Source organism: Anabas testudineus, chromosome 5 (assembly GCF_900324465.2).
Source record: "Anabas testudineus chromosome 5, fAnaTes1.2, whole genome shotgun sequence".
In the NCBI taxonomy this organism is placed as follows: domain Eukaryota; kingdom Metazoa; phylum Chordata; class Actinopteri; order Anabantiformes; family Anabantidae; genus Anabas; species Anabas testudineus.
The window spans coordinates 5,644,240-5,669,590 of record NC_046614.1 but is presented as its reverse complement, the minus strand read 5'-3'; the positions used below and the strand labels follow the sequence as shown (position 1 = coordinate 5,669,590).

General features: G+C 40.8%; 3 protein-coding genes across 3 annotated transcripts; all 3 read right to left on the bottom strand.

Moving 5' to 3' along the window:
* Window positions 1–5,908: 5,908 nt before the first annotated feature.
* arl8bb (ADP-ribosylation factor-like 8Bb) lies at window positions 5,909–11,523 on the bottom strand. The gene is made up of 7 exons (XM_026348270.1): window positions 11,319–11,523; window positions 9,874–9,954; window positions 9,614–9,687; window positions 9,441–9,534; window positions 9,031–9,098; window positions 8,580–8,650; window positions 5,909–7,739 (listed from the first exon to the last, which is right to left on the bottom strand). The coding sequence occupies exons 1-7, from the start codon at window positions 11,439–11,441 to the stop codon at window positions 7,690–7,692; spliced, it is 561 nt and encodes a 186-aa protein (XP_026204055.1). The 5' UTR covers window positions 11,442–11,523; the 3' UTR covers window positions 5,909–7,689.
* Window positions 11,524–14,181: 2,658 nt separating this feature from the next.
* Window positions 14,182–17,637, bottom strand: LOC113154210 (N-acylethanolamine-hydrolyzing acid amidase). Its single transcript, XM_026348269.1, has 11 exons — window positions 17,394–17,637; window positions 16,493–16,657; window positions 16,231–16,354; window positions 15,948–16,038; window positions 15,767–15,852; window positions 15,497–15,669; window positions 15,339–15,401; window positions 15,192–15,258; window positions 15,071–15,099; window positions 14,715–14,784; window positions 14,182–14,597 (listed from the first exon to the last, which is right to left on the bottom strand). Exons 1-11 carry the CDS (start codon window positions 17,561–17,563, stop codon window positions 14,577–14,579), a joined length of 1,059 nt encoding a protein of 352 aa, XP_026204054.1. The 5' UTR covers window positions 17,564–17,637; the 3' UTR covers window positions 14,182–14,576.
* Window positions 17,638–21,836: 4,199 nt separating this feature from the next.
* bhlhe40 (basic helix-loop-helix family, member e40) lies at window positions 21,837–24,714 on the bottom strand. The gene is made up of 5 exons (XM_026349405.1): window positions 24,215–24,714; window positions 24,034–24,097; window positions 23,822–23,929; window positions 23,352–23,475; window positions 21,837–23,255 (listed from the first exon to the last, which is right to left on the bottom strand). Exons 2-5 carry the CDS (start codon window positions 24,094–24,096, stop codon window positions 22,393–22,395), a joined length of 1,158 nt encoding a protein of 385 aa, XP_026205190.1. The 5' UTR covers window position 24,097; window positions 24,215–24,714; the 3' UTR covers window positions 21,837–22,392.
* Window positions 24,715–25,351: the final 637 nt, after the last annotated feature.

Below are 25,351 nucleotides of genomic sequence, written 5' to 3'. Positions count from 1 at the left end.
TCCTTTGTAGGGATTTGGACAACATTTATCAGAAAAGACACATTTAAGTGACATGTTGTTTTTTTTTTTCCTCTCTCTGTGCAATTGTCTTGTGTAGTTTAAATACCTCCTAGGGTCCAGAATGTATATATGTTAATGTGTAATCCCATAGTTTTAATTGTGAAGAAAAGGAGGATGGTAATGTTTAGTAGATTTAATCGATGTAATGTTGCTCTGGAATAATGATTTTGAAAAGAATAATTTGAATAAATGATGTCAATGATAATGTGGAGTCTCACCAAACTAATGAAGGAGTGTGTTACGGTTTAGCTTCTGCACCTCACGGTGTGTGTTCGTTCTGAAAAGAAAGAAATGATCGGACACAAATTAATCCATAGCGCACAAATGAAAAATCACTAACGTGATTCCTCACAAGAGGACAGAGGTCACACATGAGATAATGTATAAAGCCAACAGATGAGACACCGCTGAGGAGATGCTATTTTATCTCTCCATATTTAACTAAATCCACCTACCTGCTCCTCTAAACCTCACTAATTGCACAACGTGTGCCTAATTTGTTTAATCTGCAGAAAAGTGGAAGCATAAAAAAAACAAACTGTGGCTCTACAGGAGCTTTTAGAGGTGCAGATGGGCTGATTTTACCACGTTTACACAAAGCGAGGCTACTTCACCCAGGTTTTCAGTCTAAATGCTAAGACAAGTGAACTGCCTCTGAGAATAGCACAAGCTGCTGCTACAATTAAGCCAGCTGCTGATGGCCACTTTCATCTCCAACAAGTCCACTTGTTGCAGTACAATGCTTTAACTACAGCAGAAGAGATGTGCGGCCGTGAAAGATTTGGAGGCGTTTCAAGGCACCTTTGATTGAAACGTGTTAACAAAAGTAACAAATGGTGTAACGAGTGACTTCGTCTGCTGAGAATTTACTGTACATGTAGAAATGGGATGAGTAACTTGTTACAATTCCACAAGTAACTTGCCCAACACTATATGTGAGAGTGGTCAATGGTCGATTAAAGATTGATATTTTAATTATGTTATTATGTTATGTTATAGGTTGAATAATGTCCACGTGTAGATCATTTTAAAAAATAACCGAACCGCACCAAAGGAACTTAAAGTTCAGCTGCATTACTATTCACCCCACATACCAAGAATACTCCGTTGTTCAAAGAATTACACTCACTACATCAAGTTTTCATTAAATATACACAAATCCAACATGGTTTAATAAAGTGGACCACAGTGAATCTGTCTTAAAATGCAGACTGATAAATACTCAATCTATATGTAAATATGAGGTACACTGGGAAAAAAAAAAAATCTAAACGCGAAAAAATGCATTAGCAGGCCTATTTGATCAGAGCCCCGGGAGCTGAAGTTATGATTTTTAATGGAATCTGTGGAGAAGAGAGTGTCAGAGCAGAGGCAGGGAGGTGAGAGTATGAAAGCGTTCACAGGGGACCTGGCTATCTGAGAGGACACCGGATAACAGAATGGACCTGAAAGATTACTCTCACTCTGGAAATGGAATTATTGCATTCGAAGGTCTCAGCAGGTTTTCTGCACTCCTACAATCACAAAAAAAAAAAAAAAAAAGAAGAAGAAGAAGAAGGAAAAGTCACGGGTTACGTCAAATAAAAACTTACTTTGGAGTTTGAAGCAGCTTGAACTGTTTCTGTTTTGGTTCGCAACCAGTGAAACTAAAGCAACGGCATCTAATAAAAGACAAGTTTCTGTTGTGTTTTAGGATGTTTAACGCACAGTAATTGGTGGAACGAGTTTTCACTTGACAAAAAGGATGCAGGAAAGTGATCATTTATAGAAAACATGAACATGAAATGCAGTTTTATTTACGGTCAGTTGAACATTCACAAGCTGTTGCAAATCATTAATGCACAACAGGGTGCAGTAGCAGTGAGTCCCGAAGCCTGGGAAATGAATATGGGGAATGGGAAATTTAGCACTTCTGGTTCCCTTGTTCCGAAGTCTGTGTTTTTTTGGGGGGTTTTTTTGAGTAGGTTTTTGGTTCGATGTCTGAAACATGCAAGTGAAATGAGAGAGTTTCACCTTTTACTCAACTGTAGTTCTTTATAGAAAGGTAAGCACGTTCAATCAAATTACAAGTTAGGAGCAGGAAGCTCGGTGGTGAGGTTCAAGTCACGTGGCTGTGGTGTAGATCGTTTATATCCAGGAAGGTTTCACTGGATGGAGAAATCCCAAAATACATTTCACTCAAAAACTCAAATGTGAAGCTAATGGTCGTGCTGGAGGAAAAGTCAGACGTCCAGCAATGTTAATCTGATTTATTAAACCTGTACACAAAGTATGGGTTCATTCACACTTTATGTGTCTATCGAATCTCCAAGGTCCTGAGAATGAATCTTCTGGGCTGTGAATGTCTTTGCTATGTTTCATAGTGACCCCATTAAGTAGTGGGGATATTGACTGAGACTGCACTAGAGTAGGGGGCCAAGCTATAGGCCTACAGAGGAAGGATTCTAAATGGTTAGTACTTGTCTTAAAATGTGATGTGAAGTAAACATGTTAAACTGTTAAAGACAGACAACAAGTTGGACTGAAACTCCCTCAGGGTCAAACACTAACTGCTGTATCTGCATTAATAAATGTAACGTCTGGGATAATCCTGGGATAATTGCTAAATGGATGAGGAATAAACATCTGTCTCTCTAGTGCAGTAAAGCATGGTGATATGTGCCATGCAGCTCCGAGTGATTAGTGCCAAATTATGGTCTACATACAGACATGAATGAAGTGTTTGCAGAAGCTTCAAACCTCTTTTGGCCAAACCCAGTTTAACAACTTTGGAACAACTTATTTATGTCTACAACTTTACGACTCTAAGATCCAGAGACAAATTACCCCACGGCTAGCTCTAAAGACAGTGGTGCTCTGATGTCACCTCTGTCACATAAACAAAGACAACCTATGGGCAAACAGCAGTAAACAAACAACTGACTGGGCCGAAATGAAATCATGTCTTCAACAGGAATGACTGTTTACAGGTTTGGCCAATCGAGGAGGTCTGGGTTTTTCTCACAGACTTACTCAACCTGCTATTTTTTACGCCATGTTCACACTCATATTAGAAAAAAATACTCACAACACATACAGTGGCAAGAAAAAGTATGTGAACCCTTTTGAATGTCATGATTATCTGCATTAATCTGTCATTAACTGTGATCTGATCTTTATTTAATTCAAGACTATTAACAAATATGATGTGACTAAATTAATAACACACACACAAACAAAAAAAAATCTTTCATGTCTTTACTGAGAACAACCATAAAAACTTTCAAAGACTTCAAGGACTTAAGAAATTCACCAGTCTACAGTTCGACAGTCTATGGCAGGACACCGTGAAGTAATCTGCTGCTTACTAAAAAAGAACATTGCTGCACACCTGAAGTTGATGAAAAGTTTATCAAAACTTCACATCAGGATAATGTGAGAATGTCTGTACATCAGCTAAAACTCTGTAGAATTAGAATCCCATAGTGATGCTATGGTCTGATCCAAAGCTACAGGAAGCGCCTGGTTGAGTTTATTGCTGCCAAGGGTTCACATACTTTTTCCACAGGTTTTTATGGTTATTCTCAATAACGACATGAAAGATCAGAATTCCTTTGTGTTATTATTTTAGGCACATCATATTTGTTAATACTCTTCACTTAGATGAAGATCAGATCACACTTTATGAGACATTAATGCAGAAAACCATGAAATTCACGTAGGTTCACATACTTCTTCTTGCCACTGGTAAATAATAGAGTAACTGTCATGTTTCATTTGAAATTTGACTTCATTTCAGATTTCAGTGAGGTTTCATCCACTTCGTAGTTCTCTGTTGACTTTTAGATTTACTATCTCGCTCTTTAAAACTCATACCAATTCAGGTGCCGTAAATCAGACGCAAAATGACCTTCACCTTTACAGCGACAGGCTCGCAGCTTGAGGATTTAGTGAGCTGCGGCGTGGGTGCACTGTTAATGCCGTAAACATTATGACCTTAAGAGTCTAAATGCTGGAAAATGGGTTAAATATTATTACAGGCCTATCTGAAAGGTATGCCTGCTTATTATTATGCAGAGAATTAGAGTAAGTGGGGACACTTATGCTTATGTGCATGCTAATAAACCCAAATGCGTACATATACACTTGAGACAATATGTCAGCAGAGTTAAAAACTAACTCCCAGATGGACCTTTAACTGACATTAACGGTTGCATCCACTAGATGTAATGTGTTTTCTTGTTATATCGCTGTCAGACAAGTGAGTGAATGTTAAGTGCAGGCCTCCTCCACAGAGTGTTGACTGAGACTGTCCAAGGCTGTTTGCTGCAAAAGACACAATTCAACCTGTCTGTGTAAGCGACAGCAGCTTCAGTCTGGAACCGATTCTGTGCACTAGACAGGGAGGCGTTTGAGAGACAGGAAGCTGAATAGATGCTTGATGCAAACAGATGTTTTATGTTGCTATTATTCAATATTCACTGGGAGTCAACTTCACAATGGATTAGAATAGAGGAACAACAGCACTATCTAGATGGGATTCTGATTGTATCATTACGAGCAGCTCTGTTGAAAGCTGAGTCACACCCTCACTATTGAAGACATCCGTTGTGGGTTTTTTTTTTTTTTTTTTTTTTAGAAGGATTTATAAAGCTTCCAACAGTTAAGTAGAGTGAAAGCTATAAAAGAATGAATCATGTCTGAAGGAACAGTCCATAACTCGGTCAGCTGTACGATTAACTGATGAGTTTGGACACTTAAGAGGCAAACAGTACAGTTGTAACAGGTGGTAATTGCAGAGCACGTTGTATTACATAATTGGTAATAGAGTGTAACTACATTAATGGTGTGACGCCTTCGGGCTGTCTCCAAGACCTCCTCCCTACATAAATCCTTGAGGTAGGTTTATAACCACCACTTAATCCTCTTGCGGTCAATTGTAAACCACTCACTCAAGGAGCTACGCGCACATACGTATGTATTCTGTAGTTCCCATGCGGACACACACACACACACTACAGTCTGTAATGACCCATGGAATCCATCGGATAACACCTACATCCGTCCCCACGTTCTACCTACCGCCCTGACATATAATAAATGCCAGCAGCTGTTCATTAAATGCTGCGTTTAAGAAATGAGATTAATTAAGGGGTTCCTGTTTTAAAAGCACAGGCCTGCTCTCTGAAGGCTCTGTGCAGCTGCAAGAACGCAGCTTGGTTTATTGCCCCCCCAAGTCTGCGACACCTTCCCCGTGCTGGCTAAACATTCTGTCCAGCAGAGTGTTACATATCTGTACATAATAGCCGGTTTTCTGCCAAGGTAACACTGGCAAGTGTCGATCATCTTTTATATGATGTGCAAGTCACAACAACAAAATCATGACCATCCGTAAAAGTAGTACTGAGTTAACTTTGAGACTCCAACTGCATTGTGGGTGCAGGTACTGTGTGCCTTAGGTACAATGAATCACTAAATACTGTAGATAAACACTCACTGGCCACTTTATTAGCTATGCCAGTACAACCTAATCCAATACAGCAGCTCTGCCACAAATTGCACTTTTCCAAGCTTGAAATTTCTCAGTTTGTGTTAGGTGAAAGGTGATAATTCTATGTTTATTACTGATAATAAATTATACTAAAAAGGTGTTCTGTATGCTCCAGCCCCCTCATTTATGTAAACAGGGTGGCTAAAAACATTACAAACACCTCTTTACATATTGCACTAAGAAATGACTCCACCACCCACCCACTTAAACTTTCAAGCTCATCGCCTTTGCTAATAACCTACTAAAGTCCTCTGCTTCCATCTAGTGGGGAAATGTACACTGATGCAGCTAAAAGGAATTTGGCCACCAGATTTGAAATCCTTAAAAATAAAAACAAATTTATTAGCAATCACAGGGAAAGAATGCATGACATCTACAGGAGCATTTGTTGGAATAAAAATGCTAACTTCTTATTTACAAAGTCTGCAATTGAATGTGAATAAGTTCAGCACATGCACATACAAATTGCAAATAGGCTATATTATTACACAGGTAACAAAGCTTTCCCCAAATTACCCACACAGTCACCCAAATTTTACAGCCCCTCACTCCTGCTGTGGTCCCAACAATCAGCATTTAGGATTACGACGATCACCGACAGACACAGAACAACGTGAGATAACAGTGTGTGTGATAGATCTGTAGACGTTACAGTGAAATGCAGAAGTCACATACGGTGTTGCAGCACGGAGGTCAGTTCATCCTGATCTTGTGACACTCGCACAAAAAGAAAAAAAAAATGAACAGATGAAGGTGCACTGGCCAAGCAAAGGGCAGATTAATATCGAGATGTCGAACCTGTGAGAAGCCACTGTCTTGCCACTGAAAGGAAACGATGTGTGCACCGTGCTTAGGAGAGAGCATTGTCCAAAGGACACCAGGACTCCAGCACTCTGCACTGATGGACTGTCTTCTGCTCTCTATTAAACTTTACTAACACTGGTTTTCTGTTCTCCAACCCAAACAAATAGAGGATTATCAAACAGATATTTGGGTTCATCCATACTGTGTTTGGATTATTTTAAAAGCAGTCTGAGAACTGCACGAAAACATCAGCCCACATTTCAAGCTACATAAAAGAGTTACAGGCTACAAGTGAAAAAGCATTTCACCCTTCCATCAAACCAAACTGCATGTAACACATATTTTATTCTTCTGCATCCGTGTGATTCATTACTTCATTCCTTCATTTTTCACCTTTCGAACAGCCCGAACAGTCTTCTCAGCTATCAAAATGTGTTTTCAGGATTACAAAACATATGATGAGATTGTCGAGAGGTGGTGTTGGGTCTAATTAAGGGATTTATGCTGCGTCTGTACCAAGTGGTTATTTCTAATAGTGGGTTACAAGTTGTATTGGGCAATCGCTGTCTGACTGGGAGATTCACTTAGCCGAAGGCACTTAAAACTCTGCTGACCTATCTGCCTCAAACACACCACTCACGGTTTCCACTCATCTGTATACACTTTCACTTTATAAAATAGCTACTTCCATACACCAGCAACAGAAATGCAGGCTACAGAGATCAGGAATCAGGAATTGAAGGCAAAAGCGTAAGCAACCGTCACCATTTTAGGAAATTACTGTTTAAAAAAAAAAAAAAAAAAAACTACAATCGCATGATGTCATGTAAACACCAAATGTTGACAGGCAACAGAACATGTTTGATTGTGGGATTAGAGGAGCTCCATCCTAGTGTATCCGAGGGAACAGTACATTGCAACACCATTAGATTCCTGTGTCAAAGGGAACAGAAGCCATTAAAAAAAAGAAAAAAGTTATTCCATGATGTACACATACACATAGCATGTCCGTAGTGGCAGGCGATAAGGCATGATGGGTATGGACAATCCACCTTCTAGCACAGTACTGAGACAACGTTTCAAGACTCCAGATAGCCGGGGTGGCGGTAGTGCTGTACAGGGTCTACACATCTATGGTAGTGTACTGGATAGTGCAGGTGGTGATGGTAGTGAGCAGAGAGAGAGAGAGAGAGCGAGCTGGATTACTTCACAGAGGCAGTGGAAGGGATGACTGTCGAGGACCCATGACCATTAGGGGGCTGAGGCCAGAGCTGCGACTGGGGAGGGCTTCACTTTCAGCTTCTCCGTGACTTAGAATGCTGGATGAGCCACTGCAGTGTGATATCTGCAGGGAGGGGAAACATATAAGAGCTCAGCAGGTTCAGCTATTATTAAACACTTGTCTGCGTGAGGCTGAATGGAGAATCGTTCAAACACCGGCCACTGAGGTGTTTCATTCTTCTCTGCTGGACTCTTCTGTGAGTTCAGTATATCCTCACCTAGAAGATCTCACCTGGCTCTTTGTCTTTGCAGGTTCAGGTTCAAGGTTACTAATGTTTCTTTTTTTTCTCATATGAAAAATGTTTTAAAGCCATTATTTCTTTTATTTTAGTCATGTTTTTAAAGTGTCACATCGATATACAAAATCTATCTATACAGGATCTCCAGATAGCATGTCTTTATAATTTTGTTTTGATTTTGATATATAAAAAAAAACCTGTGACAATATGTATTATTTGAGATATTTAGCTTGACAGTAATTTCAGTGCATTTTAAACCGTTTATGACTGACTTTTTAAACAGAATGTCCTGAAAATAAGAATTAAATACGTAATTCACAGATTTTCAACTTACTTTCTATGAGCCTAGCTTAGAGAGTACACGTGCATACATATTATTAAACGTCATTTTTCGAATTCAGGTTTTCAGGTTGTCATCTGATTGCTCATAGTACAGGTTGTAGTCTGGTTAAACCTGCTCCTCTAGGAGTCATCCACATGACATTTAAACTGAAAAGCAGCTACAGATGACATCACCCGACTCCCAGCTTGAAGCAGAGATATTTTAAATTAACGCACAGGAAAGTTTAGTATCTTTCATATATTTATAGCACCATAGGAAGCAGGTTGAAAATCTGGGAAGTTGCCTATTAGCAGTAATCTTGCTCTACGCCTCTTATCATTACCTATGTTGTCCTTCTCTTTGCAGGAGACAGAGTAGCAGCAGATCTCTCTGTCCTGAATGGCTGATAGGTTCCTGTAAAAACAATGTACGAAACATAATAAATAAGATGCTTATTTTTAAGAACTGAAAAACCTACTGGTCTGTGTGTACACATGCAATTGTCATGATATTACCTTGTTATACCAAATGTGTAGCAAGAAATAGTATGCTTCTAATGACAGCCTACACTTGATTAAAGAAAGGCGTTTCACAACATTAATGTGTTTACTACTACTAAATTTAAAAGTATGATTCAAGTATGTTATACTAGTCTGCATTTTTTGATCATATTGTGTAAGGTTAATATAATGGAAAAGTCTGATATCCTCATTTTTGGATAACCACTTAGACTAAAAATGAGTGATGAATGTGATACTTTTTATATAATTATATATCAAATTATATAGCCTCACATTTTTTCAATGAGCTGCTTCTCATCGAGTGCGTTGGGTAGGTCTCGTTTGTTGCCCAGTACTAGAACCTGAAGAGAAATAAAGGGCTGATCAATAGTCAGCACAACAATGTATCAGCAGGTGAACAGACAATCTAAAGCATTTTCTCTCAACCATGGGCTTCACCCATCAAAAAATCCTTGCAGCACAATGTCAAGCAGGTTGAAGCCCATTGATTAAGTCAAAGACTGTCAAGTCATTTGTACTGTCAGCTTGGCTGCGAAACTCATTAAAAGAACTGTCCTAAATTCAAATGACCACTTTAGTCTTGTTATTGTGCCTGAGCCATTAACAGCGCTGTCTATAATATTTATGAGTTTAACCACTGCTTGTGACCTCAGTCACTAGACCATCAAAACGCAGCTTCTTACAGGTATTCCCTGTAGTTGTGGTTTGTCTAAAAGGTTATGCAGTTCATTTCTGGAAGCTTCTATCTTCTCTCTGTCGGCTGCATCCACCATGTAACTGCAAAGGAACAAAAAATATTTAGAACTTTAAATATATAAAGGTAACATGCTGTCCTCCGACGAGTCCACAAACTTACACAATTGCATTGACTCCTCTACAGTAGCGCTCCCACATGCTTCTGAAGCGGGGTTGTCCACCTATATCCCATATCTAAAGCGAGAGAGCACAATATCAACAACACAATTGTGGAGGTAATAACACATTACAGTCCAATTATTGGACCTTTACTGCTCATAGGTGCAGAATATACTGTGCTAAGCAGGCACTGGGCCAGCAGAAAATCAATTTCAGTAGAACAGCGAGCAAATACAGCTGGAAAGTTGCTTGTTGCCTTACCTTTATCGTCACATTGCCTTTAGTGACCTTTCGCATGTTGAAACCAACTGTGGGAATCATGTCTTCACTGAACTGGCCTGACTGTTTGAGACAAATGCAAAGACAAAAGTCAGGCTGTTGGCGAACACTGCATGCCACAATGTCAACAGACACAACAAGCAAGACGGTAATCACTGTGCCAAAGGGTGCATTTGATTTGTTCCTTTTCAACTTTCACAGCTTGTGTATTTATCAACAATTATTTCCACTACCAATGCATCTGAAGATTATGTTCCTGATTGACTGTATCTGTAATTGCTTTAAATTATATAAAAGGGCATGATGTATGTGTATGAATCATTTCTGTGCACGGGATCAGAATGCACGCGGATGACGATGCTAACTATCATCAAGCTTTCTACAACCAACCAGAGCTGTGGAACAAAGCATTTAACCAGCTTAAAGCGTCATACATCCACCTCTACAAAACAGAAACTGCATTACTGACACTGATTGAAAAAAATAAATCTACACAATCTAATAGTCCGGATTGGATCTGGTTGCACAGCCCAGCAATGACAAAGGCAGGGGGGCAGTTTTGTTGAAACCCAATTACAGATCACCTGACATAACCACAGTGGAGCTGGGAAATAAAGGGTGACTGTGGTGATTCTGGGAAAGGGGAGGGTGAAAAAACCGTGGCCTACAACTTGACTTCTTCCTGAGATTAGTGAGTGTGGCCTATCACCTAGAAACAAAGACATAAACAAGGCTGGATTCACAGTTGAAAACATAGCAGCACCCCAACCAAAAACCAGACATAACAACATCCAGGTCCAACAATGATTTCGTGTTTTAACATTAAACTCCGGCAACAGGATGATCACTTGTCATAAAACAAAATATAACGAGAAAGAAACGGGTTTTTTTTTGTCTTTGGAAGAAGCAACATTGCAAAATGGGCTTAGCATGCATTAGCACGTTAGCATACTGCAAGCGAACACAGAGGTACGTAACGTTATATTTATCAGCTCTCGTCCGCTTTTTTTTTGCCACCCTCGACTAGATGGAGAAGACGAACTGTTTATGAAATTCAGCAATGGCTTGTGCTGTCAACATTTGGCTGGTGTTGACACGCCGGCAGCTATTACTAAACAGTGACTAGTCCGTTCACATGACTGCTTTCCTAAGTAAGCGCTCAGTCATACCGAGAACTTCGTCATTCCAGCGGGCCAAACAAGAGCTGAGTGCCATCGTTACCGGCGTCGGTTCCGCAGTAAATGTGTGCTATTTTAAGAAACCACAACTACCCACTCATGCAGTCACGTCCTTGCATTTTTTTAGGACAATAACATATACATGTTACGGCGATACATTTGCGTCGCAAGCAGAGAAACAGTCGCCCACCATCTCTCCCCAGGTAGTAGACTGGGCCCACAGTGACAGCTTGTTTGCTAGCTACTTACTGCAATCACATTGACGAATGTGGTTTTCCCGGAGTACTGCAGTCCCACCAGTGTAAGCTCCATCTCCTCTTTCCAAAAGAGGGACCTGAACCAGTCCAAAAGCCTGTTTATGAGGGCCAGCATCTTGGATGACACAGTAGTGGCAGTCGCTGCGGCCGTCTGGGTGTGAATCGGCTAGCAGTCTACACAGGAAGTAGCTAGCTGCTTTGTCATATCATGTGATCGCACAAGTGTTGCTGGATGTGCTAGTCTGCCCAGAAGATCCCGTGACCGTGCACGACGAGGGAGGACTTGTGTGAGGGGAATTAGATCTTCAATAGGATCTAAGTGTTTTAAGACTTCATGTAAAGGATGTAGAATTATGCCAAATAATCATCGCTTATTGCATGTTTAATAATACTACTTTTCTTTTGACAATTTAATTTACACCCCTTGCTCACTGATCAAGTCAGTCTACAGTCAAAAACACGTAAGAGCAAATTCAAATTTTCATTTACAGGCTATTCAGATCCTTTGATCGGCCAATCCACTCTGAGCTAGAAGGAGGAGAACCTGCCAAAGGGCCACAATCTCAGCACCATTCATCAGTGTCTGGATTGAAGCCCACAGCCCAAGTGGAGCATGTCAAATGATATTTAAAGGTGACACAAAATTGAACTAGGCAGAACTCCAAGCTGAAAACACCAAGGCACTTCTCATCACTGACTAATACCATCCATACAACAAAGCATGGTGGTGGCAGTGTCATGATTTGGGGCTTCATTGCATTAGCTGGGAGAGTGAACTCTACTCTCCACTCTAAGGATGAAGGTGCAGGTTAAGGTTAAAGAGCAGGAGGGAGCAGGTAGGTTTACTTTTGAGTCTCATGCTGTTTCACTGGGTGTGTTGTGCTATATTGATTTAAAGGGTTTAAGGCTAATTTCTGATCAATGGGAACAATGTAAAGTTCTTAATGCAACAACTGCAGCCAGCACCACCACTTTATACATGATTATTCCACATTTTATCACTAGAAGGCACTCTGACACCGTGTAATGATTTCTGCAGATCAGACTCCCTCAGGACCCCATTACATTTTGATGAAATTCTACAAAAAAGAATGAGGAGTAACAGCTGTTATAGGAGTTTATCTGTTTAAAAATGTTATTCTTGGGTTTTGTACATTTCAAAGGACTAAGCATGGTACAGTACACAGCCTAACTGTAATACAACTGTAGTACTAATGTGATTATTCAGAAAGGGCAAAAATGTTGTAACGACCAATAGTCCTGACATATTATATATATTTTAGGATCAAAGCCATGAAGGCTCATCCAGAAGCCACAGTGTATTATATACAATGCTGGTGCCCATCATGCTTCAACAATGACATTCAGACTGAACAGACTGTCTCCAATTCTGTTTGTGCAAAAATTATTTAATATTGTTGTCCAAAATCTTTCTTACAGTTCTCTATTCGAGTACATAGCCTGGGCTGCATGAACTTCAGTATAACTTCAGATGAATTTGCAACTTGAATTGTTAAGTTAAGCAAGTCTGCCTGTGAATAAAGACAATTTGTTCATGACACATATGGCAGGTGACTATTGTTTGTATGTTAAAAAAAATGGAAATACAAGAAAATTAGTAACCTCACAAAGAACATTGGTGTAAAGAAAAAATGAGGTGAAAGGCAAGAAATCAAGCGAAACAAACAAAACCACACAGGATACACAAAAACAGGAAATAAATGACACAAAACATGAACCGAACACTAGCTGACATTACAATTAATACAATGGGAGTTGGGCAGATGCAGCAAACAAGTTTAACAAGTACCTGGAATCATTTTCGAAATTACCAGAGCCAGCTCTAGACAGCTTTACATGGGGTAGCATAAGGTTTTGCACACTGATTTATCATGTGGGAATAAGATCTTGTGCACGCCAGATAATAACATGGGTGCACAAAACAAAAAATATTTATACATTTAAAAAAATGTACTTATCAATCTTTCATGACTCCAGGAGCTCAATAGGCAATTTGTATATTCTTCTTTCTAGATCTGTTAACAACTCTCTCTAATTTCATGAAAATTATGCACACCTTTTTTAGGGGGCCAGTGATTCAGAATGGTTCACATTGTCTGCTGGACAGAGGTCCAGGGCCTAGTAATCTTGGCTGTCCATAAATGTAGAACATTTGAATACTGATGACTTACACATATTTGTGCATGATATTGTTTGAACTTCCTGTTGAGTTAAGGATCTTAGACATAGAAAGGTAAAGGCTGCAACTGTTGCAGAATAATTGCAGAAACTTTGGTCAGAACCCCTTAGAAAGTCCCCTTGAATCTTGGACACATTTCTTCTGCCCAGCAGAACCTTTATAAAACAAAAACTTTTGCCGATCTAAAAAAAACACTAAAAACACCCAGAAGTCAGGTGAGCATCATAATAACTCACTTGAGTAATGTCTGTGTGACAAAATATCTATCCTAAGACTAACTGGGGCATGTTTTACCCTCTAGGTATAGATGGCTTGCTGCTGACTACTTTTTACTACAGAACTGTGTATTTGACTGACGTCGATACTTACACTCCACAGAGACCACTTGAGCAGGGCAGTCTTGTTTCTGTAACAGTGTCAGACAGTAAACTCTGCACTGTTGGCTTGTGATATCCTGATTCCTGCTGTCTGCGGACTTCCGTGACCATGCAGTTTGATCAACTTTTCATACTTGTGTTAACTGACGTGAATATTGATTTATATACTTAACAATAGTTTTACTGCAGTTTGAATCAAAATGTGCTTTAGCTCTTAAATAAAACTATGTAGAAACAATAGGCTTAAGTCTTATTGCTAGTAAAAATCGACCAGTCAATCCTTTTTTCATTTTATTTATTTCACATAAAAATTTTTTTTAATGTATTCAGGTCTCTCTAAATAGCAGGAACACACACCGAAACCAGACTTAACAGAAAACTACTTCCTCGCTTTTATCACTGTCAGTTTTGAAAAGCTAGTCTGCTTTTGTCAGACTCTCGGAGGACGTGTTGCTCGTGTTTAAAAACTACAGGATGTATAGACTGATGCAACAATGTTTGTGTGTGACAAACATGATTATTTCATTTGTTAGAGGCGGAAAAGCACAATCACCCTTGTCATCTCGTTAATTATACTGTCTTATCCCCACATGATCATAAATCTGCACCATGTTGTAAAGTACAAATATGCAAGATCACTGCATTAAAAATCTGTGTCATTCAGAGCTCGGCCTCAGTCAGGATGAGTGCAGCCCTTGAATGAGAATAGAAAAGAAGAGTGAGGGAGGGTCTCGTAGTTTCACCACTTCATTGCATGTATTTATAGAACAATATCATTGAGAAAGTAGCTGAGAATAGAGATTTAAATTACCTGCAGCCTAACAACGGTATTGTACTTCTCCGGTGCTGCTGCACTCATCACCGTTGTGTAAACAGTAATTCTGGGAGAATAACAAGATAGTAGACAATGAATACTTTAAAATCTAATGCAATACATAAACTTATTCAAACAAACTGTTGTTGCTCACGTCTTACAAATGCATATGATACATTGGCCATTGCTGTTCTATATGCTGCGTGTTGAATAATGGGACCTAAACAAAGGCCTATTGACATTATTGCTGATGTGGGGCAAAGGGAACTGAAACTGGTATGTGCCCCATGTCTGCAATATGTAGAGTCATGTGATTTGTTAAGACAAAAATGAACAGATAACTTCCTCCTTACCCGTTACAGACTGGATAGAGAGACAAAACCTGGAGGACAAGACTCTGTTAGAAATCCATATAATGTGTTTGACTTTCAAGGTGTGCTGTATAGATTTACACTCAGCACCACATGTACTTGCCTGATAAAGTGTCTCCATGTTTATGTGGTCTTGGCCAGTGGCATTCAGTGCTTTGTTGGCCGCTTCTCTAAGAAATAAGCACATAACCACTGTGTAAAAATAGTAACAACATTGCTGTGGACGTCTTTATCACATGAGATGACTCACCGACGATGGTCCCATGCTGGTGGAGGCAGCCAGTGGTCAAAGTTTGTCTCCACCCTGTACCACCTAAACCAGCAAAACACATTGTTATGGTTGTGCATTTGCACCTAACACACAACTTGAAAAACCCAATTCTACTTAGATCCTTTATTTTGGCTTACCCTCCATTCACTGGATCCAGCGGCCAGATATCAGCGGGGCCCTTTCGGTCTCTGGTGATGACAACCCCTTCCCCCGCTCTCACTCCGCCCACAATGTAATACACTCCAGTGATGATGGGGATTTTGGAAAGACGCATCACTGCATCCTGAAAGTCCTCTGCTTCCGCCAGCGTCTGTCAAGATTACAGTCAAGGTTACACACATTTGGTTTTGTGGATTTGTGTCCTTATACATCTGAATCAGTCATACTAATTTCCTGAATATACTGACCTCCCGCACCAGCCAGCTGACAGGGGACCTCCGTAAGAGGAAGGCAGACACCAGATTCTTCCACCAGTTCCACCAGCGTTCGCTGCCTGGCGATCACAAACATGTAAACAAAAAGGAATCAATAAAATCTGACTATTGCAGCCTTGGACAAACAGGATCGCTACTCAGAAATGAGCCTTACCCCGCTGGTCACCAGACACTGTGAACTTTTTAGGACTCTGTCCCGTCCACAGTCCAACATAGCCAGCAAAAGAAGTCCCACGGTACGCCACCTGAGGGGTGGTACCACAAAAGCATTCAGATTTTATCCTGGACATCAGTTCATCATGCAAAATTTCCGCTGCCTGCTAAGGTTTACAGACTGATTTGCATTTCTACATAACTGACTTTTCTCATTTCTTGGGTGCAGTCTGAGAAAGTACTATAGCTTTTGAATTTCTAAATGCTTTGAATGCATACTGTACCTTTCCATTCTTCAGAAAAATGACGTTGATAGTCAGATTTCTCAGCACAGGATGTGGATAATCAAGATTTCTGCCGTGGTACACGTGACCGTTTTTGTCCTGAGCTATGATGCTAGTGCAAAATCTAGGATTGCAAAGAAGTTTGTTTGCATGCATGAGAGGATATTCACCTTATTCCTGCAAACTCTGACACAGAGTGCCTCTGAGAAGTACATGGGTTTCTATTTTTCAACTATGAAAGTAGATTAGAAATCATACATACGCAGATATTTCATAGGCAAAGTTGAGAATGATGACGTCTGCCAGGCTTCCACCAAAGTGTGAGGCCATGCCGCGGATTTCACCTGCATAAGGCTGAGGAATGTACTTCTCTAGGGAAGCCACAATAGGAGCAACTGCATGATGCACCCATTTTGGAACTGTAGAGCTGACAAAAAAATAAATAAAAGAAAAAAGAACAGAAACCATGTCTATGTGCAGGCACACAGTAGTGGAAGATGACTCCACTATGTTTGTTTGATAAGTATGGTTAGTTACTTTTCGGAATCAGATTAGTAATGCAGTATATACAATACAGTGTAATCCAAATACTTTATTGATCCTGATAGTGAGAATCACAAACTAACCAGATAACACTTATTATAGTTGTTATAAAACATATGATCATGTGTGAGGTAGCGAAAAGCCACTCCAACTGCCGCCACATTCAGGTCACGAGCATAATATTGCAATAATATCATATATCAATAATACAATAACACCATTCATGTGAAATAAGCCTTCTGCCTAAAGTAGTACTTTAACTTTACTTTACTTCGAGTATTTGTGTTGCTTATACTTATTTCTTTTACCTAACATGTGGAATGCATGGCTTGTACTTGTAACAGAGTATTTCCACACTGTAGCATTACTACGTTTAATTAGTTTCATTATCTGAGTACATCCACCACTGGAGCTCCCCCTCCCTTTTGTTTACACCACTAATAATGTGATTTAAGATGAAACTGTCTGATCCTGCAAAATCCACTAGTAGTCATAAGTAATTACTCATTTCTGGACATTCAATAAACGAACTATATATATATATGTACTTCCTAAAAGAGTACTTTAAAGTACTTCCTCAGATGTTACGGTGTGCCTCACACAGCCTCAGAGAAACTTACTCTATGACCTCTGCTCCAGCTTTCTTCAGGTATTCTACGTCAAACACCTTCAGCAGAGGCATCCACCGCACATCTGGATCTTCATCCAGGCTGATGTTCAGCGTGGGTGGAGCGACGTGCGCACGGATCGCGGCCACCAGGCCGAGCAGCAGCACCGCGGCCCGAACCATCACGACAGCAGCAGTCCAGAGAGAGAGAGAGAGAGAGAGAGAGAGAGAGAGAGGGAGCCGCAGCCTGGCACCGCTGGCGGAGGACTGGCTGCGTGACTGGCAGCGACAGGAAGGAGCGACACTTCCGCTTTTCTTCCGGGCTTTTCAGAATAAAAGCTAGTCGGCGCACACGCTTTTACTCACGCGCAGTTTTCTGGCAACCAAAGAAATATTAGTAAAATAATAGCAAATAATTAATAATAATAAAAGCTTAAAATGGAAGCAGTTACACACTAATAGGACTACTATGTAAAATTACAGATTATTACTGCTAGCAACAAAATCAAAAAGAACCAAAGGATTATACAGACTCAGTGTTATTCCATAAAAACAAATAGAACAAATAGGTAGAGGATTATTGATAGTTTAAACTGTACGTTTTGTAAATACACTTTTAGTTTGAAAGGTGAACCGGATATTGTGCTTCACCAGCTATATTTCAGCTTTAAGTCAAGCTATTGCTGCAACTTTGTTGTTTTCAAAGGTTTATTGATGTCTTCCTTGTGTATGCTGCAGAGTATTTACTATAAAAACTATATTTTTGTGCAGGTTAGTTCAATTGTGTGAGTAATGGGTACCATCTTTATTGTCATGTTATGTAGAGCATTGGTGCAGTAAATAGAGAGAGGCCTATAGGATGGTGGGGGCAGTTCCTTCAAAGGCCACTGATGATAAACAGCTGTCAGAAAAATAAATAAAAACAGGTTCAGCGACTGCTAGTGACAGTGACCTGTGCAGCTGAGATTGAAGACACATAGACAATCACTTCATCACCATCAGTTCTTGTTGTTTGACATAGAAAAGGCTACGCAGTTTCACATCACTGGTTTTTCCCACAGGCCTCGCTTCAAAACTATGCTTTATCACTTTCCTCCTCTGAATGAACTACTACTACTAATAATAATCATTATAATTATAATAATTCATATTGTAAAAAAAAACAAACACAATAAACACTTGGCTATGTGCAACTTTTTTAAAATAACACAGGCAGTTAATGGCATTGGGGGAAGTGAAGTTGAAAGAGGAACTCTCGTTTGGTGTGAATTCAATATCACATATCACTGTTGCTGAGATGGTATTTATTTTGTAATGGTTTGAATTTTTTTTATTTTTTTTTTATAAATCCATGTTGTTGAATCTTGAATTATTTAGACTGAAACATGTCTTTTGAGGCTCTAAACCACTGTTTGTTGTAATAAAATAATTAACTAGAAAAGCTAATTTTAGATGCACAAATATAAAAGTAGCTGTTGTTATTAGTAGCTATTTGAAAGCTACTACAAAGAGCTTTCAAAAAGCCGCAATATATTTTTCAGTCAATTCAGCAGGAATGCCAGGTTATTGATTGCACCAGTAATTGGACCATGTAAACCTGCACTGATGAGGAAGATGATGTTGTGATCTAGTTGCAAACTGCACATTGAAACCAGTGATATGATCATGTTGTCTCAGTACTGCACATCATGATAAAGCGAATAGTATGGAGGCACCAACAGTAGCTTCTGCAGGATGTCCTTCTAAAAGCTTTATGTCCTCAGATAGTTCTCCGTGTGTCTGTGTCAATGGAAGCTTTCTGAGCTTCTCTTTGAGCCTTTTTCTTTGATGAGTGCTCACTAAGTGTTTTCAGCCTTATAAGAAATGATCCTCTCAGCCATGGCAATTCTCCCCGCTGCCTCATTCACAATGCGCACGCTGTTTTCAGCAACAATCACCATGGAGGCCACGCATACTGTATAAGTTCCACAGTCATGCCCAGCTGTTGCGCCCTTCGTCGTTACAAAGGTAGGCATTTATCAGCCCGCTTCTCATCAACAACAACACTGTTTAGACGCTATCATGTTTCTTCAGTTCCAGGAAGCCAGTCTTTATCTCATGACAATGTCAGTGTTTTCTGCAAGGCCCACTAGGGTTGTCACTTCAGGCAGCCAGATTTGAGACTACAAGGTGGCTGCGTCCAACCGAGATACCTTCAGATAAGATAGAGAACCAAGTCACAATGACAACAACACAAACAAAAGAGATCAATTTAAATACAGCGTGTGTATAGATTATTGTTCAGTTCATAATTACATTTAAAAGTGAGATCTGTCCATAGTGATCAAATTTACTTTAAAATTAAACTAGGGGGATCTGTAAGTATCCACCCCCTTCATGTCAGTGTTTAATAGATGTACCTCAGGCCAGCAATTACAGCAGAGACTGTGTGAAACGGTCTCAGTCAGCTTAGCACATTTGGACGCTGCACTTTCCCCTCCAGTCATGCTTTGTCAGGTTATATGAGATTCTGCTCTTTTCATGTCCCAAGACACAAATTCTCAATTACAGAACATTAACGTTGTTGCTAACTTGGAAATTTGTATCCATGCATGTTTTACATAGTTGCTTGTGTTCTTTTTTTTTTTGTTTGTACAGTTTTTCGATTACTCATTACTGATTACAATACTGATTCTTTCCTGATACAGGTGTATTTATATTTATCACCATATTTCGATTATTGATCCGCACTGATAGTTATAGTCTCAGCTTCAATTATATGATGTTGCCATGTATCTTATGGCAACATGGTATCATTGAAGTAGAATATACTGTACAGAATGAGTCAACACCAGTTTAAAACTTGTAGCTACTACAGTCCAGTTCCACAAGGTGGTGCCAGCGCTCCATTTAAATGTCATCAGGACTGTCAGGTCATGCAAGTGAAAAATAAATCTCAAGATACTGAGTAGGAGCTGCAGACCAAATTACAAAACACTGTTGTGATTACAAGAAAAGCAAAACAGCTATTTGCACATTTCTCGGGGAAGCATGGTGGGTGGTGAGCAGTTCATGACATAGGCTGTTTCTTTTTTTTGAAATTTTCACTATTACTACAACAACACCAGCAACAGCGTCACCACCCAGGAAACAGTGCGCAAAACAAGTAGCAGAAAGCTGGTGGAGAGTGATCTTCCATATCATTAAATATGAAAGTAAATCAAAGACTTAAAGTTCTTGCCCCCACAACCTCAAATACCATTTCCATCCAGTGTGGTGTTCAAGTTGCCAGACACATTTTCTGCTTCTACCCAGCACACTTTCAATACTGTTACAGTGGCTGCCATACAGTATACCAGCCCCATAACTGTGAGAGAAATAGCTAAACCACAGTAAAATTCGGTGAATTCTTCACATTCATCATCGCTAGTAACTATTATCATTGGTTTCTGTTAGTGTGTAACACTTGTGTGATAGCGCTTTGCAAACACAGCTGAATTCTTGCTTATCCCTAACAGAGTTAATTATAGTGAAATACATTTTTCCAAAATTCACCGCACGTAATTCCTCAGAAATCCGGTAGAATCTGAAATGTTTACAGCCTGTAATCTAAGACATGCTATTGATTTACAGAGGCTCCGCTGCTTTATGGGTTATGTAAGTGTTATGTAAGTATGTGTTGTTATGAGGAACTGTCAGGTTGGCTGGCTACAACACGTTTAAGCCATCGGGCAGTGAAACACAAATTCCATAGGGGGAAAAAGCTTTATTAATATGTTAATATATATCAATAATACTTTATATACAAAATATATACAACAAACAATGCTGTGTTACATTTCAAAATAAAAATTCCAAGTACCTCTTTCTATACAAAACTTTTTTTTTTTCAACTTTACATTCACTCTATACAGACACAACATATAAAGCAAATACATTTTCAAACACCTATCATCGTTGTGTCTGCGTTTAATGAGTAAAGGCAACAGCATGAGCTAAGATCAGGCCTTAACTTGACCTGGAATTTGTGAACATGATGCAAATCTGGTTGAGCACGATGCTATAGACTGTACACACTCTGCTGCTGGCATACAGCGAAAGACTACCTCAACCTTCCTGTGGTAGCGGTGCACATACACTCAGCGGGTCGCGTATCAAAAATAGAGATGTACAGAGGGTAGCATGAACAAAAAAATATTACAAAACATTACTTCACAGGAACTCCATCTAGGTGCACAAATAGTCATGAGTCACAAATGAAATCATAAATGCACATACGGCCACATCACTCTTCAAAAGACATGAATGACACACCTCGTACGGTGACAACGCCCTGAATTCTTCGAACACTGCGAACGCTCGTGTTCGTTTAGCTCCAAGGTACACGAAGAGTGAAAGGAGCAATGTATTTTGTGTCGTCTCCGGTCAAACTGAACCACACATTCATTTATTTATGGTTTTTCTTTTTTTTTTTTTGTTTTTTTGGTAACATTCTAATCTATCTAAAAAAAAAATAACTGGTTTGTTGCAGTTACATGAGCGACAAACCCTGAAGGTAGATCCTCGATTCACAGATCTACAGCAGGTATTAATTCAAGCAGCATCTACAAGGGGCTTTTGTCCAATTTTTACATTCATTACAGACTGGTGCGTGTGCAAAAAGTAGGTCCAAATAACTTTTTTTTTGGGGGGGGGGGGGGGGATTGTTGGGAGGCTTATCTGAGTGCGGAGAAGGTGATCCGGGCTAAAAAATAGAAATCCCTTACGCACTCATCGTCTTCTAACTGACCATCTTAACAGTGTTAAGGAGCCATCCAACAGCCTTCACATGGAAACTTTGAGTTGCCCCCCAGAAGTCCCATTCAGTGTGTCTAGCTGATAATAAACAGTGGTGACCCATTTGGGCTGTTTTTTTTTCTTGTTGGGGGAGTGGGGTCAATGTTCTGATGGGTCAAACAGCTGTGGTTTGAAAGGAAACCAGTGAGTCCCCATTCAAAATTCAGAGGGCAAGATTCCAACAGCAACACATCTGTTTAGTCTTTGGTTTCCAAGTTCAAAGGGGGGACCTGCTTTAAAGCTCTGTGAAGGGCAGGACTGTCCCTGGGGTTGTGAAGAGGAACTGGAGACCCTGCCCTTGGGGACATCACCAAGGAAGAGGGAAGTGAGTCTGGGTGCAAGCTCACTGCAGAACCGCTCATGCCCGGGTACATGACTGGTACGCCCCCAGGGTACCAGTATTTCTCCAGCATGGGCAGGTATGCTGCCGCTGCTGCAGCTGCTGGTGGGATGAGGTAGAAGGGGAGGCAAAACGGGGACTGGCTTGAGGAGAAACTCATGTAGCTGCTGGGGTCTCCTGCAGCGTGACCGGGCGCAGTCTCATCCTCTGAGAAGTCGGACTTCGACTTTTTGGCTTGAGGCTCATCGCCCTCCTGCTTGATGGCACCAGCCGTACGTTCGGTCGCCGCGCGCTTAAGGTCCCCCTCCTTTGGGTGGCATTCTGACCACTGGGCTTTGGGGTCACGCTTGTCTTGTTCTCCGCCATACCCGCTGTCAGTGTCTGTGTCACTGCCGCTCTGTTCCCCCATCCCATGGGTGTAAGTCCTTTGAATGACAGGAACACAGTTTTTAGCAGGGCCCTCAGAGGCCCTCGGGGGCTGACTGGCAGGTTTCTTTAACTTCTGCGCAGGTGGAGGGATGGACTCTTCTGGGTACACGGTGCTCTGATGCTGCAGGATCTCATCTGCTACTTTTTGGATGTGGCTGATCATATGGGAAGGGTTCAGGTCCCTGCTGGTTCCTTGGCTGTCCAGATAGTGGAGGACCTCTTTTGCACACAAGTGAAAACCAGAGCGGAACATCTCCTCACCGCTCTCTCCACTGTTGCCTCCATTATCACCTGGAAGTTTAAAAATACAGGGTTAAAACTATTGAATTCTCCTGCAGTGACAAGAGATCACAGGTCACATGAACGATGTCATGAATCCAAACGTACTTATTTGGAGGTCTTTCTGGAGCGCGATAATTTTCTGCTGCTGCTGCTCCAGGACTGCACTCAGGGCTTTCACATGCTTGAGAGTGAGTTCCAGCACCACGGCTTTCTCCAAATGACCCAGCGTCTAAAACAGGAAGGCCTTCGATAAGCATGTTGATCTTTCTTATGTAACACATTCTGCAGCTGAACAGAGGACAAGCCTCGAATACCCGGGGAAGTCATGCAATCCACGTACACACAACTAATTCTTTGCAACAAAACCAAAAGCTTTATTTCCACAATAAAATTAATTAAAAACATAAACAAATAGAAAGCAAAAAAAAAAAACAACAACATAAAACTAGTTCTCATCTCTACTCTACTCCTACTACTTAAAATCTCTAACTTTTATTGCTTGACACTCCAGAACTGAGGCGTCCCAGCTACCCTGGCTTTCAGCAGACATGTCATACGTAGGAGATAATACTCACTGTGAGCTTCAGGTGTTCTGGCAGCAGTTCCTTCAGCTGGGCAATGCATTCGTTGATTCTGTCCCGTCTTTTCTTCTCAATCAGTCGGTGTGGCAACTTGTATGTCTCCTGTGGAGGGATTAACATATTGTCAGTGAAATCCAGGCTGCTCAGCTTAAACGGATAAATGCAGGAATATGATGCTTTTTTAAAATTTATTTATTTTTATTTACCTTGCTGTCACCCCCTCCCTTTATTCCCCTTCTTGATTTGTGCAGATAGATGGGGTAATCCATTCTTTGGAGACAAGATAATAATTAGTCTTCACTTTGGTCGGGGTTGGGTACAGGAAAAAAATGTTTAACACAGCAGAGCAGAACAGACTAGAACAGAAAAGATTTGATTTCCATTTACCCTGGTGTGTCAGTTATATCCAGTGATGGGTGTTTTGGCACACGGGCGAGGTGTTTACGCACTGGTAATCCTCTCCATGTCGCTTAAATGCAAAACCCGATTAAAAAAAGAAATGACTTGAAGAAGTGTTTGAAACGATCCAAACGAGCGTCTGCAGCCGCGCTTCAAAACCAAAATATTGTATAATAAAAATAAAGAAGAAGAATCAGAAGAAAGTACGTCCTCTTATCCACTGCGCGCGTCTGTGTGTGTGTGTGTGTGTTTTCCCCGCTGCGCGCTGGAGCTGGAGCTGGAGCGCGGCGCACTGTTGTCACCCTGAGGTCGGCGCTCGGTGATGTGTGTAGGGAGGCTGCACGCTGAACGTGTGAGAGCTGGGTGGGTTCTGACTACGTGTTAAATAAACCCTGTGACTGCAGGCACGTCTCCCGGCCACAGAGACACACACTCGACTCCTCCGTCACATGAGCCTCACGTGTTGGACGGCGCTTTCAACTCAGCCCTCTCTCTCTCTCTGACACACACACACACACACTCACCTCCCTCCCCTCCTGCCTGCTGCTGCTGCTGTTTCAGTCCTGCCCCCATTCGTGTCGTGCTCCTCCACAGGGGCCGAGTCCCGTGTAGCACCATGCTCCGGCTGTGGCGGCGGAGCAGCACACACAGTGTTTACACAGAGAAAGTAGAGCAACGACTAGGAGGCGGCGAAATGTGAACAGGCCGACACGGTGTCTGCTTTTATGTCACAATGCAACAACAACAACAACCAACAGTAAAAAGAAAAAAACAAACAAAAAAAAACAACGCAGTTTTCTTTTTTGTATTCTGTTTTTGTGGTAAGCGTCAGCTAAAAGCCTGAGCTCTTGCCTTATCACCCAGATTAGACACGAGTGAGGAGTTCAGACTTCTCTGTCTGCGCAGTAAAAACACGACAATATTCCTCCACAGCGCGAGTCGCGTTACTACGTAGACGTAGCAAGTGTTGCAATAAAAGCCCATCATCCCACACGTTTTTTTTTTATTTTATTTTAATTAGTCCTTTATTAACCGTCTCTGTATTGTGCACTATATGTGATTTTTGTTTTATTTGATTTACTCATTGTAAGCTGGCAAATGGCGGCTTCTTCCCGCGTTCTCCCA

What these genes read in the sequence shown, in the direction of transcription:
- bhlhe40 (XM_026349405.1), bottom strand. Translation starts at nt 24,096, where the DNA reads ATGGATTACCCCATCTATCTGCACAAATCAAGAAGGGGAATAAAGGGA. An exon ending in AGGGAGGGGGTGACAGCAAG is followed by an intron (nt 23,930 to 24,033) that starts GTAAATAAAAAT and finishes ATCCCTCCACAG; the next exon opens with GAGACATACAAGTTGCCACA. An exon ending in CAGAACACCTGAAGCTCACA is followed by an intron (nt 23,476 to 23,821) that starts GTGAGTATTATC and finishes TTCCTGTTTTAG; the next exon opens with ACGCTGGGTCATTTGGAGAA.
- LOC113154210 (XM_026348269.1), bottom strand. Translation starts at nt 17,563, where the DNA reads ATGGTTCGGGCCGCGGTGCTGCTGCTCGGCCTGGTGGCCGCGATCCGT. An exon ending in TTTTTCTGAAGAATGGAAAG is followed by an intron (nt 16,039 to 16,230) that starts GTACAGTATGCA and finishes ACCACCCCTCAG; the next exon opens with GTGGCGTACCGTGGGACTTC. An exon ending in ACATGGAGACACTTTATCAG is followed by an intron (nt 15,100 to 15,191) that starts GCAAGTACATGT and finishes CTTGTCCTCCAG; the next exon opens with GTTTTGTCTCTCTATCCAGT.
- arl8bb (XM_026348270.1), bottom strand. Translation starts at nt 11,441, where the DNA reads ATGCTGGCCCTCATAAACAGGCTTTTGGACTGGTTCAGGTCCCTCTTT. An exon ending in AGAGGAGTCAATGCAATTGT is followed by an intron (nt 9,535 to 9,613) that starts GTAAGTTTGTGG and finishes GTTCCTTTGCAG; the next exon opens with TTACATGGTGGATGCAGCCG. An exon ending in CAAAGAGAAGGACAACATAG is followed by an intron (nt 7,740 to 8,579) that starts GTAATGATAAGA and finishes CCCTCCCTGCAG; the next exon opens with ATATCACACTGCAGTGGCTC.